A 14,709-nucleotide genomic window follows, 5' to 3' on the forward strand; every position below is an offset into this window, starting at 1 on the left:
TGAAAATGATTATCATGTTAATTTTCACAACACGTTGTAGAGTCTGTTATACATTTAGATATTTTAGTAAAATAGATTTTAGTTTAACAAATGCATTTGTTTTTCAAGACTGTACAAACCATAATTCACAATAAGGGTGGAAAAAAATTTAATATCACATTTTATGTGGTGCAAAAACTTGGCTTTGTAATAAGGGTGTGTACACTTTTGACCGTGCATTTACTCACTTATTTTTTTGTTAACATACATTTTCAGATTTTATTCATCACATCTTTTAACCTTGGGCTGAAACTTCTTCCTAATGCTCACATTGCATGAGAAACTGTAATAATCAGTGGGGAGTTGTGACAAAGACCAAAGATCCTGCGGAAAAAAAGAGGCACCTGCTCTGGACGTTCAGACTGTTTATTTTAGATAAGAACTCAGCTAAAAGGCTAACACCATGATAATACCCTAAGAGGTGGCATGTGTGTACATATTTGTGTAAGATGTTGCACGTTCTATAGTTGTGTGTGGGGAAGGAGAAAGGAGTTAAGTAGCATTCAGAACATCCCTAATTACACTAAACAGAGCTTGTCCCACTAATATGCAACATAAATAGTGCTTTAGGGCAGATGAGGAGCAGAAAAACACACATGCACGGATTGGCTGGGCTGTATTACCCTGATGGAGACTAATAAATCAAACTAATTAGTAGGTAAAGTGGGATGAAACAAAGGCAGGTAATTATATTTGATTGTGATCAATAATGCAAACATACACAACATTAGCTACACAAGATTAAATTCCTGACCTTAGGTATTTTTGTGGGGAAGACAAATATTTGCAAGTACTAATTAAAGACAGGTGTAAATATCATGTGCTGCATCAATCAGAAGATAAATGGATAATTGGAAAACCAGGGAATTTTTCAGACACGTTGGACTAACTTTATGTAGTGAGGAAAGGTGACAAAACCTATTACTGACAGGGGAGTTTCATAATGTCATGGGGGGTTTTTTTGCACAGTTTAAACTTCTGTTACAATCATACACCTTTTGGCTACAATGTGTATTCTGTCTCTCCAGGCTCTACGTAAATGGCACGTCCCTCAGCACTTCTGTACAGCCAAAAATGCCACAATTCTCAAATACCAAAGTCTGAATGGCCTTGATGAAATCCCTATGTAGCAGAGCCATTATACAGTTCAGCCCTCCCTGGCTCCTGCTGCACTGAAGCAGACATCTCTCTCTTTCTCTTTTTCTCTCCATCTCCCATTGGAACAGACACGCAGGAGCCAGTAGTCATGGTAACTCCATTCTGGGTAAACTTAAGGATGCGTATGTGCATACACACTGTGTTTTTTAAATAAATACTTCATGGATGGGATTAAATGGGTTTGGTGACAGCGGTAGCTAGTTAGCTGTTTAAAGAGCGAGTAGTTTGTTTAGCAAGCATAATGACTAACTCCAGTTGCATTTGTGATAAAGTGTGTGTGTGTCACTGTGTGAGTCTATGTGTAAAACACCCACCAGATGTCAGATTTTATTATAGCATTTTTTCCACCATGCCATACATCTTAACAAGCAACAAATGGCAAATTACCCCAAGCTAAGAATCTTTCAGTTTATTTCTTCTCATTATAAGAAAACAAACATTTGTCCTTTTATATTGAACATATTTTTGAAAAACAGTTTCATTAGGAAATATCATAAGCTGCACGGCGGCTCTGGTGGTTAGACTTGGTGCATTACAGCAAGAAGGTCATGAGTTTGACTCTCAGCAGGGGCCCGTTCTATAAAGAATTTGTATTGGGTTTTCTCTTACGTCTCTTTTTCCGCCTTCAGTGCAAGGGCATAAATGCTTTTGAAGTCTGTGTGTAGAATAAATATTTTTGCACTGAACCAAATGTCAAGTTAACTGGTACTGGGAATTTGCCTTCGATATTAGTGCACACAAACTGGAGGATTTATCTCCTGAGTTTCTCTAATGGTTTTGTTCAGGGTGTATTTTGCCACTCATTCAGAAAATGGTTGGAAGGGCAGCATAGACAGCAACATTTAGGAATGCATCCTAATTTCTCTAAAGAAGTTTTTTTTTTTTCTAGCACCAGTTGTCAGCCAAATAGGAAGATGAAGACTTATGAAGTCTTAAGTTTGAAAGGTTTGTTTGTCTAAGTTACAAACATTCACAGTAAATTGGTGAATTGAAAATAAACACAATATATACAATATTTCAAATGAAGATCATTGCAAACTATATTATAAGAGGCAGTGATCTTTTTAGTCTTATCTCCCCACACTTTAACAAGTGAAGATCCATTAATGTACCACGACAACATCCAAACATGTGCAGGTTTCATGTGTTTTTATTTCAGAATAAAGAGAAACAGCAGAGAATGAGTAGACTGAGTTTGTTATCCAAAACTCCCCATGATAATAATACAGGAAAGGCTTGTAATCATTGCAGGCATTAAGCTCATTTTTAATCAGCAGACTGCAAAGATTTCCAGCTTCCTGTGGTAGAAGTGCCGAGTGAGTGACAGGTATGGCAATCCATTGCATCATATATTATTCAATTTCTGTCAGGATTATTGGATAACAAATGGAAGCTTAATAAGTGAGTTGGAAGGAGGTTGTATGTAAATATTTTCAATTTATGACATCAAAACCTTATCTGCATAATATGAATGTAAGTTGAATGTAAGTTCAACTTACACTTACAATACACTTTCCCAGTACATAGTGGGAAAGTGTACTGTCACTTTCCCAATAAGTGGGAAAGTGACAATACATAAAACTCATGACATGAAATAATCACAATAATGGGTTCACACAGATGAGACTAGGCAAGATTTTTAGGATTTTGAACTTTCTTTTTTCTCTTCATAAAAAAAAGATTTTACAAATCTTTTACAAAATGCCTTTGAAAATCTGAAGTTCATGTAAAATAATCCAGGACAATCTTTGAAATAAATTTAAGTCTTTTTGTTTGTCTAATCTAAGGAGGTATTAATGTCAAAAAAATAGGAAAGTCTTGAAAATGTTCTTGATTTTAAAAAAAAACAAAACAAAAAACTTTTATGCAACATGATCACAAAACAAGTACCAAAAAGCCGTCTGGCCATCATGGCGACACATGAAGTAACATCAGAAAAAGTTAACATTAAAAACAGTTATTATAGAGACCCTACCAAAGAAAAAACATAGCCCCACTGAGTTCTAACTCCAGGAAACATTTCACACATTGACATGGAGAATTATTTCTTTTTACTGAAGCAGATAACCAGTTTAAAAAAAGAGTAAATGACCTACTCAAAGTAATCCACAACTGTTATTACTGGCTCTATAACAATTGTCCTTTTTTTTAAAATTACCAATTATTTTCTTGCACTGACAAACCACAAACTTTTTTATTTAAAAACCTCCCCTGTAACCTACACTGGAGTATATTTAAGTCCAACACCCTGCCACTATGATAAAACTGAGTTACTGTCTAGGATTTAGCTAAAACATTCTCCTTCATAGTAATAGCTTTCACTTTCTTCATCTGATAAAGACTTGTGCATGGACTAAAATTATATTAAATTGTTTGAGTTTAGAAAATACATGTCCTTTATTAGTGTATTAGTAGTATCCTGAGCACCGTCAAATTGTTGGCATCAAGCAAAGAAGACATCTAAGGAGAATGTAGAAACTACTAAAATTGGTTTGAGAACTCTCCAATGAATTATTAAAAACTGGAAGGAGAGTGGGCAACCATCGCCTTTGAGAAGGAAATGTGGTTGGAAAAAACACTGAAGGAATATGATTGTGATCACTTCTACGTTTGTTGATATTAAGTTGAAGAAAAACTCAGGACTTTATTTAATAGTGAAAGTCAGAACATTTCCACACAAACAATGTAAAGGGAACTCAAGGGATTCTCGTGTAGCCACGAGAAATCCACTAATCAGTGAGACTAATTGGAGAGAAAAATTACAAATTGCAAGGGAGAATAAAGATTGGATTATAGAGCGATATAAGAAGGTCCTGTGATCTGATGAGTCCAGATTTACCCTCTTCTAGTGATGGGCACAGCAGGGTGGGAAGAAAGGCAGCTGTAGGATGTTCCCATCATGCCTAGTGTCCAAGACTGTGGGTGCAATGTTGTAATCTGGGGTTGCTGCAGTTGGTTAGGTCCAGCAACATTATGAGGTCAGCCACTACCTAAACACTGAGTGAGCAGGTTATCAGGTTATTTCATAGACAAAGTCTAGACCTTGCAAACTCAGAAAATTTTTACCACAACACCAGACCGGCGGAGATGCAATCACAAAGCTGCTCAGTGTGGAGAAGCTAACAATGAGCAGCACCAGGAACACATGTATTAACTTTTGGAGCAGAATGACGGTGATTTCACAGCCGTGCAAGCACCACGTGTCTCTAACGGACACACACACAATGAAGAAGCAAGAAACGGTGCAGCTCTGCTCAGTTCTGTCGGCGTTACTGTTTTGCGCAGGAAAATATATGTTCTGCATTACTACTAGGTTATATCCTTAAAACTTTTGCATCTTGGTGGTCGTCCTATTGTTTCTGTTCTCCTCTGAACACATAAAAGGCAATCACATAAACTTATTTCATACTTTATTAACCAGATGTTGTCAGATAGCCTGGGGACCAGTTCTAGTTGAGGGCAACTAAGAAACTATTCCATTTGTATTTCAAAAGGTATTTCAAGCCTGAAGCTAAAACATTTTCCTTCATAGTAATAGCTTTCACTTTCTTCATCTGATAAAGACTTGTGCTTTGTGACAGAAAAACTTTGACAAGAAAGATTATCTCATTTTAATGCAACAAAATCTTGTGACTTGAGAGCTTTTTACACCTCTAATATAAAACAATTGTAGACTACATACATGTCCGCTCTTTATATTTTTGGGTGTGTGGCTCTAGTAGCCATCTGTAAATAGGTAGACAGTAGGCAGCAAGAAGAGAAGAGGAAACACAAAAAGCAAAGGGTCCAGACAGAATCCCAAGCCCAGGACAGCTAAATCGAGGACCTTTGGTGCCCGAGCACACGGTGTGCCAAACCTAACCAGCTGATCCAAACACCTCCTCAACTGTGATTTTATTTCCATTTAGTTTTATATTATCACTGTTTTCATCAAGAATTCTTCACACTTATGCACATATGTCTAAGTGCTGCTTTCACAGCACAAACATGAGGTAATGCAAATGCCAAAGCTTGAGCAGAAAAGATGAAAAGCCGATGTCGAGGTGATCAGCATATTTGTTGAGTTCCCATTCGCACACTGATCTGTGGACAAGGTCATCAAAATACAGCTTCATCTCTATCCTCAAGATTAGCTTCTGAGATTCGGTAGAACAGCCTTTTGTTATTGTGATTTTCTAAAGACGATGTGGTGCAGCTGCAGCGCTTAATATTATTCTGAAAAGGTAAAAAAAAAAAAAAAAGGGCCTAAAATTGTGCAGTAAGATGTCAGCGTAAAATGTTACAGAAGTTGTTTACCAGTCAAGGACACTTTACTTGGCCTCAGGTGGACATACTGGGATTTAAAGAAATAATATGCTGAAAAAAATAAAGAAATTTCTAATCTACTTTCAACTTCTTAACTGTGGTAATCTCAGTTTGCAGATTTGCATTATAAAGTTTTCTTGTTAGAGCTCGAAAGCAGAGGAGGATGAGGATGTGAGAGTTGTAGTCACACTGAGAGCTGGATAAACGACAGGTTTTTTTTGGTTTTTTTTACCCCTCTGAGACTTCCTCAGTGGAGGTGGGATGCCACATACTTTCAAAAAGAAGGCAGGGGGAGAGAAGGACAGAACAGTGAAGGAGGAGGGGAGTCAAAAGAGAGATTGAAAGAAGGAAAGAGCGAGTCCATTGAAGCCCAGCAGCTTTCTGATCCTGTCTCTGCATACTGAGAGCTGATTCAATTAATATGCATAATAGGAAAGCAAGTGTGAAAATCTACTGTAAAATCACAAGAAGAGATCTAGTATACACATAGCGCAGCTATTAATGACTAGCATCTTTAAGCTGTTTGATGTCAAAGCTTTGTTAGTCTCACAGCCTGGAGATGAAACAAAGCACTCAAATGGACTGCATACAGACGGATGCACACACTCGCACTCTTTGAAATAAAAGTACACATGCTTAGAATGTTTGCCTCTATTAACAAGGCTGCAGACAATCTCAGCTACAGAAGCAAAGTGATCCAAACATCTCTGCTAACTTTAGTAGTCCACTTGAAATCAAGAAGCAGACAAACTGGCAAACCTCTCAGTGTTGAAAATCCAAGTTTTTTTGGGTGCCTACCTTGAGTGAGCGTTCCCATAAGAAAGCGGTAGAAATACCGAGCCACCTTGGTGAGCTGTCTCTTGCACCTTTTTCTGCACTGGCTCATCTTGGTGCAGCAGTGGATGTGTGTGATGATAGTGGTAATCACTGGTGGTGTTAGTCGGCTGATCTGTCCAGGGAAGCAAGCTCCCAGGGTAGGAGAGGAGGAACGAAGGACCGGTTAATGTGAGTGTATGGAAGTCTGATTGCTGCTGCTTTTCTCCCTTCTCCTCACTCACCCCTTCTCCTTCTTCTCAGTGTTGTCTTCTCCCACCCCCCCTTTCCTTCTCTCGGTTCTTCTCTCCACCTGTAGGGCGCTCACTGTCAATCAGCAGGCAACGCTCTGTCTCCTCCCCCTTACGGTCTGAAAAACCCTTTCCTGGCCTCTCATTGGATGGCAAATGAGTGTGGCGGAAAATTACGGACCGGCACACATAACAGAGACGGTGTGTGTGCCGGGGTGTGTGCGTGAGTGAGACAAATACTACGAAGAGGCCGGCTTGAGTGGCAGGTGGTGATTTTTCTCCTGCTGCAAGCTTCACACATCTTTTTCATGCTGTTCTTTTCCATTTTTCCTTCCACTCATGCCTCATAAAGACGACAGCATGTGAGACAGCGTGTGTATATTTGAGCCGGTGGGAGGCTGAGTAAAGTGAAAGACTATAAAGAGAAAAAAAAGCAAACCTATTAATTTGCATCACACTGCCTCCTTACTCGTTACCCATGTTCATAACACATGGAGGAAAATTCAGTTGTAAGGATGAGCAAAAGATGAAAGTGGAAAATATATGAAGAGGCAGGTATCTTGGTGGAGGTGAGGCAAAGAGAGAAACACAGTGGGGAAATAAGACTTGAATACATAATTGTTTTTCATTATGAATATCTATTTTTAATATTTATTTACATGAAGTTTACACAAGAGCTCAGTAATAACTCAAGCAATCCTGGTATACAGAGAGAGAAAAAACAACTGAACCCATAAATTATGTATAATAAAGTGGAATGACAAGAAAAAGTATAAACACAATGAAGAAAATCATGTACAAATAGACAGAGAAAGCTAACAGCCGAAACCTGTTAGTGTTTAGAAAGCAATCTTACATCCACTCAGTGTGGATTATCAGATGCTTTAGTCCTAATTGATAGCCATTCAAAAAACTTCCCATCAGAAACTTCTAAACCTTATTGTCACAATGGTGTCACTGGCTATATAGATGTCTGTCTAAATTTATGAATATTTCAAGAAGAACCACAGCAGTCATAATTTGGAAGTAGAAAGAACAACATTTTACCACATTATAGGTATATACTCAGGAAACCCTCTCAAGATTTCGGGAAAAGGAATCGACCACACTCAGAGTTTTAGGACTCCTTTGTTTGATTTTTTCCCCCCCAGATTACAGATATAGTTGGAATTTTAGTAATACAAAACTTTGACAAGCACTATAATTATTTTCCCTGCTGAATATAGTTAATATATTTACTTCACTATGAAGTGTGGTAGATTTGAAAATGAAAACGAACTGAAAAAAAGGAAATTGTTGTACAAATACCAGCTCTCAGTGGCAGATGACAGGTTATGAGGCAACTGAGAGAAAATAGGAGCTTTAAAATCTTATGGGAGTGAGAAAGAAAGGCATTTATGTAAAACCTCTCCACCTTATCATTCTGCTTTCAGTCTCTGAACACTGTCAGAGTCACTAAACACACAAACACGTTTACCTTGTTTTCCCTGCTGTCACATTTTTATTGTTTTTCGCTCAACAACTCCCCTCTCAACTGCTGCCACTCCACCTTTATCCTCTCTCCTTCTCCCTGATGCCGAATTAGAAGTGATTACTGTTACCACAGCAACCCCAGACCCAATGGATTTTTCTGGTACTCGGACCGGCAGATGTAAACACACAAAAACATACAAAAAAGCCTTACAAATAATGTACATGCACACCTGTTTCTTCTTCAAGTCTTAGAAACAAAATACCTGTCCTCTCCATAAGCAGTCATGTTGTCGTCTACGAGTCACAGAGGTCAAACTTCAGGCAATTACCGAACAGAGAGGGTATCACACATACCAAATAAAGAACTGACATGACCGAAGGTGACACAATAAGGTGGCAGTCGTGATTTGAGCAAAGAAACTTGGAGAGCGGATGGTAAGCGTTTTATTGCAAATTATTTAAGCTAAAACAATCTACAGTGCAAAATGTCCATCTTAAAATGTCACTGTTTTGTCTTCAGTGTCAGAATCCCTAAAGCCAACTGACACTGTTGTTCAGCTCTCGTTACGTTATTATTAGAAGCGCCAATAGGACGGTACAGAAAAGAGAGGGTGTAAAGGTTAAGTAATGTACCACAGCTCTGTCCATGAACTTGAAGTCAGCAACATAAGGTGAGTTAGATGGCAATAATCGAGATGAGACAACACCCTGGGTAAGATTGGCAGAGAGGTTGTTTAAAACTGTACATATTTTTAAAACAACTGGTGCTTTAAATCTCTCACAAAATGAAGGAAAAAACAAATTTCAGTAAACCTGACATGACTTTGAAAATGCCTGAAATTGGGAAATCGAATGCCTGAAGAATTTGAGATATATATATTTTTTACTTTTTTCTTAAAGAGACCCTTGCTCTATGTCTAGTGCAGAGGTCTGTAACCTGCCTCCTATTCAGGCCCCCTACAGTGACTCTTAAATCACAAACAATGAGAAATAATAATGTTCCTTTTCACTATTTTATCATTTTAGCTAACAAACTACATGTTTTTTTTTATTATTATTTCAAGATTATGCTAATAGGAGTGGTCAAAGATCCATCTGTCTGCATGCAATAAGTAAAATGCTAAAAAAAAAAAACAAGTGTTGACTGTACAAGTGCTAATACTAGTGGGACCTCTATAAACAAAATTAACATGGAATAATATAATCCTCAAATGTACCCTGAGTAAAGGTCAGATTATGCTCAGTTTTCCTTTGTAAGACTATGTCATAAAAAATCAATTTATTTTAAGGCTTGTTGCAAGTATTTCACTGAGATGTCACAAGTGTGGAGAGCACACCAAGTGCCATACACATATAAATTAATACATTTTTAAAGATTTTTTTGAAGACAATAAAAAAAAAAAGGTCTTAGGGGTTCCTAAACCGAATCTGCTTCAAGCTTATTTCTGGCTTTAGATAAAGAATAAAGAGATAAACCTACTCTTTGACGAGTGTTTAGATAAACTCTCATCTAAAAAGGTTTATTTAAAAACACTTTTAGACAGTTTCACATACAGATCTTTTCCTGATTTGTTTCAAAATCAGGCAAAGATCTTTAAATGTGAGACTGAAAGAAAACTGCTTGTAACCTATGTACTTGTAAAGTGTGAACTCAAAAGCTAAAGGGAGGACCAAGAACAAATCTGATAAGAGAAAATTATTAAATAGTTGAAAATCTTAAAAGTCCCATTTTAATCCAGTAGGAAGCAACAAGTGGCTGCAAGTAACATTTCAAATATATTGTTTTGATTAATTGGCTCATTAAAACAATCTGCAATTTTTTTCATGTACTCATCAGTGCCAGACTTTTGGGTCAATTAAGACATTTTCTACAGCAACAGCAAATAAATTATTGTTTTTACCAGTATGTTTTTCAAAGTACAAATGGGCAATGAGGTTTTGTTTGATTTGTGAGCTGCAGATGGACTGAGAGCAAGTATCTAATAGTTGGTCTGAAGATATGCTAGCCAAGCAACTTCATTTAAAAAACTGTTTAAATGAATGCATGGTGAGCCATTCTTTTACTGAAAGCACATTTATTTTGTTGTGAACAGCACAGTGTGAGACAGAGCAATTGAGAAAAGCTATAAGAAGTGCAGGGGAATAAATGGCACTCGGGGAGTTTTTGGTGTCATTTATGCTAATTGGTTATGTGGAGCTAAAAGCTTTTTAATCAGTCCAAAGTTTCACTGATCAGGCATAAATTTATGACCACTGAAAGGAGAAGTGAATACCACTGATTCTTTTTGCACCACATCTACTAGTAGGAAGGATACATAATTCAAACCAGACACAACTCATTTTCCCATTGCCTGAAATTAGACTTGGCTTTTCCTAAGTAATTACAACAAAAGTATTTGCTAAATTAAAAAATACATTGAGATAATTTATTAGAGAACATTTTGACCTAGAAAATAATGTTTTAGAGGCAAGAATAACAGGCAACCTGGACTAATTGGGTCAGAACAGCTTTAAAACTGTGTGCAGAGGTCAGCATTTGTCAGAAGTGGTTCAAAAAGGGAATAGTGAGGGCTAGGAACAGCATCATGGGGTCCCAAGGCTCACTAATGCTCATGTGGTTGTTTACAACCGATGAGATTATGTAGTTTAAATTGCAGATTACACAGCACATAGCTGCACCCAAGTGATGACAGTCCACTTGGTCATAATGTTATGCCTGATTAGTGTATAATGTTTCAAGGTGAAAAAAAAAAAGATCTGAAGTGAGTTTAAAAAAATAAAGCACTTTCTTTTTTACAAAATGTCTGCAGGTTTACCTTTGAAATCTGGCAAATTTCCCAAGTAAACCTCCCCTGTGCCTTTTTAAGACACAAGGGGGAAAAAAAGTTAATTTGAAAGTAGCACAATTCAAACATTCAAATAATAATGGTTTAGTTGACTGTGACAATATTTTATGCTTTTTGAGAAACCCTGCACCTTCCGTGAGTTTTTAAACGCTGATTGAATGTGAAAGTTTCAATCAAAAATATGTTGTGTGTTAATTTGGAATTTTGAGTTCTTGAAACTGGGAGCAGAAAATATTTATTTCTTGATTACCGTGGATGACTAGTCTTAAATCACTGAAAGTGAAACAGGACCTACTTTGAGATTTATTTGGCTGATAAATATCTGCTCACTTGGGGGAATTTGTAGACCACTAAAATGTATTCCTACATAGTACTTCACAAAAACATATAATCAGTGTATCAGTAATCAGTGTAATTCGTTTGTGTGAAATTATTTGGTCAAATTTGTGCATCAGATATTTTACTTTTACTTTAGTGATGCCTTTTTTAAATTAATCTTGATGTTTTCAGCCGACAGTATCAGAGTGACCACTAAAAACTTACTATAAACTTTTGTGAGACATGAAAGAACCAAATAAACTAGTTAATTAGGTTTTAATGAAATAAACATACAAAATTGTATTGCAAACCCTATTGCCACATAGTGGTGAATGAAGTAAAGAAGTCCTGGGTAAACCTGCAGCACAAAAACCTTCGATATATTTGTGTTGTGTGGGCAAGAGGAGTGGGCAGACATCAGCTGAACTTGTCTTCTTCTTGCAGACCCTGCCTCCATCATTTTGAGGGGTATGTCTGATTCTGACAACATGTTATGAAATATTAAGGGGTCCATACTGCAATGCTCAACTCCAACAGTAAAATTAGCAACCCTAGACAGACCCACAAAACATCAAATCTAGCAAATGCAAGGGAAAAGATATCTTTTATGTTTTTTTGTTTTTTTTAATTGAGCTATAAACAACTTAGAAGCCATTCACTTGAATGCATATAATCCTGGAGATTATAGTAAACCGGTCTATGAGCCTTTCTTTATAAGTCATGCCTTTCCTTTTGCAATTTGAATATAGGTTAGAGCCAATATACTGCACACATAAACTCACACATTCATGGTCTCTTATGTCTGTGAACCTATAAATAATTGAGTCAAGAAAGATTGTACATAGGCACTTTTTCAGATAATCTCATTTGCATTCGGAGTGGTAAAATCAGAAGATTTGAAAGGACAGATTGGATGAATAATATAGATTACATACATGAAACAGTAACTGAAATAACACCTCTGCTTGCTCACATCTCTAGGATCAAGGTGTACAATCTAGTGCAGAGAAGAGAAAGTTTATCCTCAAAGGATTGAACAACAATAAAAAATAGAGATCATGATTAAAGTGCTTGCAGAACAAAACAGCTCATTCTAAATGCCTTGCAGAAAGCATAAAGGCAGTAACAGCAGGTAAAATTACAAAATAATACAATAAACACATTTTACCAAGAGTAACAAAGATAAAAAAGAGCAATATATTTTGAAGTCACTCTTTGTGGCATACAAATGCTGTATTTATACCCACTGTTCCTCTTTTCTATTCTGTATAATTACAAAACTAAATCCGCATTAATGTTAGTAACCAAACAAATCTTTTTCTCTCCACCTTTGCCTATACATTTATCTTTTTCTTGGCAGATTCCACCACCTGTCGGCGCTGAAACATGATGAATTGTTTCATAATTGGGTCAAGAAAGCAAAAAATCCCACAAGAGGGAAACCATTCAGCCAGGCACATGTAATTTTTCCCAAACTTGATCCACCTCAAGGAGACAAGAGTTTTCTGCTTTCTTTGCATTTTTTATATTATTTGTGATATTTTTCATTTTTAAATTATCAAAACAACCAGTATATACAAATGAAGACAGCATTATAACTTCTATTAATATCTAGAAGTAATAATTCTTTTTATAGTCAGTGTATTTTGAATATGCTTCTAAAGTGACAAAAAAATTGTGGTTATTCTTCTTTCTCTAAATAGCAATCAACATAAAAACCTTTGGCATTTAGGAAACTCATACACAGTTTTGGAGCTGTGGATGAGCTATCACACGTCAGTCTGCTAATAGCTGACGGTTTTATGGAGGATGAAACTTTTCTTCAACTGTGAGGCTCTATGGGCATGAGGTTTTTTTCAAGTATTTTCATCCAGGAGTCTGAGTCACCACCACCAAGATATCAATGGTGTGAAAGAGGCAGAGCTGAACCCAGGTAGCAGCACATTAACAACTATTATGAGATACCAAGCCACAAACAAAGAGCAAGTGAGACTGTTGATGTCGATTATCAATTTAGGAAGTTGTTTAAACTGTTTGTGGATATTAACTGAGATTTGTAATTTCTGAGGTGTAACAACATAAAAAGGAAAAAAGAAATCGAGAGAATAATATGGTAGAGTGTTAGGGAGGTAATCTGATAGAAGCTGGGATTTTGACTGACTTTGTGGCTAATTGCACTAATGGTCAATATCCAGATCTGGAAGCTATCTGGAAAAAAACATTTTAATTATTAGGATGGCGACCCAGTGATTTGGTCAAACCATCTACTGTCTGTCAAATATGTCTTTCAGACAGGGGTCTCAAACTCAATTTACCCGGGGGCCACTGGAGGTAGAGTCTGGGTGAGGCTGGGCCGCATTCACACACACGGTCTCCTCAGCTGAACCTTTCTGATTGCCTATTACCATATTTGGCCGTAGTCAGGTGCTGTAACAGCCGTAATTGTGTAGTGTCTCTTTAAGATACTCTAGTATTGCTAATGATGTCAGAAGTATGCGCCACGGCTTCTCTGTAGAGAGCGTGGGAGAAACGTGCTAGACGGACATGTTAGCTCCCTAACTTTTTAGCAATGTTACGGGTTGTTTGGACGCTGCTCAATTTTCATGTCTGATAATATAGCAGCCGTTCAACCGGGCTTTGTAAGGTTGGTGAAGAGCGTATTTATTAAAGGACAACACTGTGGAATTCCCAGTACCAGTGTGGTTGTGAGTTTTTGACCATCCTGACGAATCTGCCGCCTCCTCTCCTCCCTTAAACACAACCCAAGCGTTACAGCGCCTAACCTGAATTACGTTACACTGATCAGCAACGTCCGGGTCTAGACTGGATGCTGAAGCACGTGAAGCGGGAACGGCCGCGGAAATTGCGCGTGTACCGCATGCAAATAATGACAAATAGAAAATGCAAATAGGCCCGGCCGATGTCCCGCCCCCGAGAGCAATATACTCCACCGTGATTGGTAAGTTCGTTCAGCTCCGCACACAACACTGAAAAGTGCCAATTATATCAAACTCGCGGGTCGCACTAACATTAAACTTTCATATTAAGGCGGGGGCCACAAACTATTGTCCCGAGGGCCGCAGTTGGCCCGCGGGCCGCGAGTTTGAGACCCCTGCTTTAAGATACCTGCAAAACTATTTTTCTGAGTCTTCAGTGAAATAAATTCTCCAAAATGACCTTATCTAACTTCCTACTGTTTTTCAACTTTTTTATTTTTATGTCAGAGTTTTATTCAAATTTCACAAAGTACATTAAAATTCATACTAAATTGCACACAAATAGAGTGGATAGGGTCATAAAAGGTTACATTTGTCTCCAGTGACATCTAGAATTTTCCAGAGATCTGTAACTGCTGCAGCAGTCTTTATGAATCTCCACACAAAAAGCACACAGGAACGCTGGAGATGTCACACTAACGCTCAAGTATCTGGCAAAGGCACACATGCCCATTTACATGCATTTGTTTTTAACACCATTTATGAACCAGGCAAAGGCACCAGCTGGTG

General features: G+C 37.5%; 1 protein-coding gene across 3 annotated transcripts in view; it reads right to left on the reverse strand.

Annotated features, from left to right (window-relative positions):
• Window positions 1-14,709, reverse strand: part of LOC114137624 (Kv channel-interacting protein 2) — a 96,190-nt gene that overhangs the window by 43,895 nt on the left and 37,586 nt on the right. The window contains exon 1 of one of the 3 annotated variants that reach the window (XM_028006355.1): window positions 6,301-6,600. The exons of the other annotated variants lie outside the window; for them this stretch is intronic. Within the exon in view, the coding sequence (XP_027862156.1) occupies window positions 6,301-6,388 (88 nt within the window). The 5' untranslated portion in view covers window positions 6,389-6,600. Of the gene's footprint in view, window positions 1-6,300; window positions 6,601-14,709 lie in introns of those variants that run through there. 3 annotated transcript variants of the gene reach the window in all.

Source organism: Xiphophorus couchianus, chromosome 22, assembly GCF_001444195.1.
Source record: "Xiphophorus couchianus chromosome 22, X_couchianus-1.0, whole genome shotgun sequence".
In the NCBI taxonomy this organism is placed as follows: Eukaryota; Metazoa; Chordata; class Actinopteri; order Cyprinodontiformes; family Poeciliidae; genus Xiphophorus; species Xiphophorus couchianus.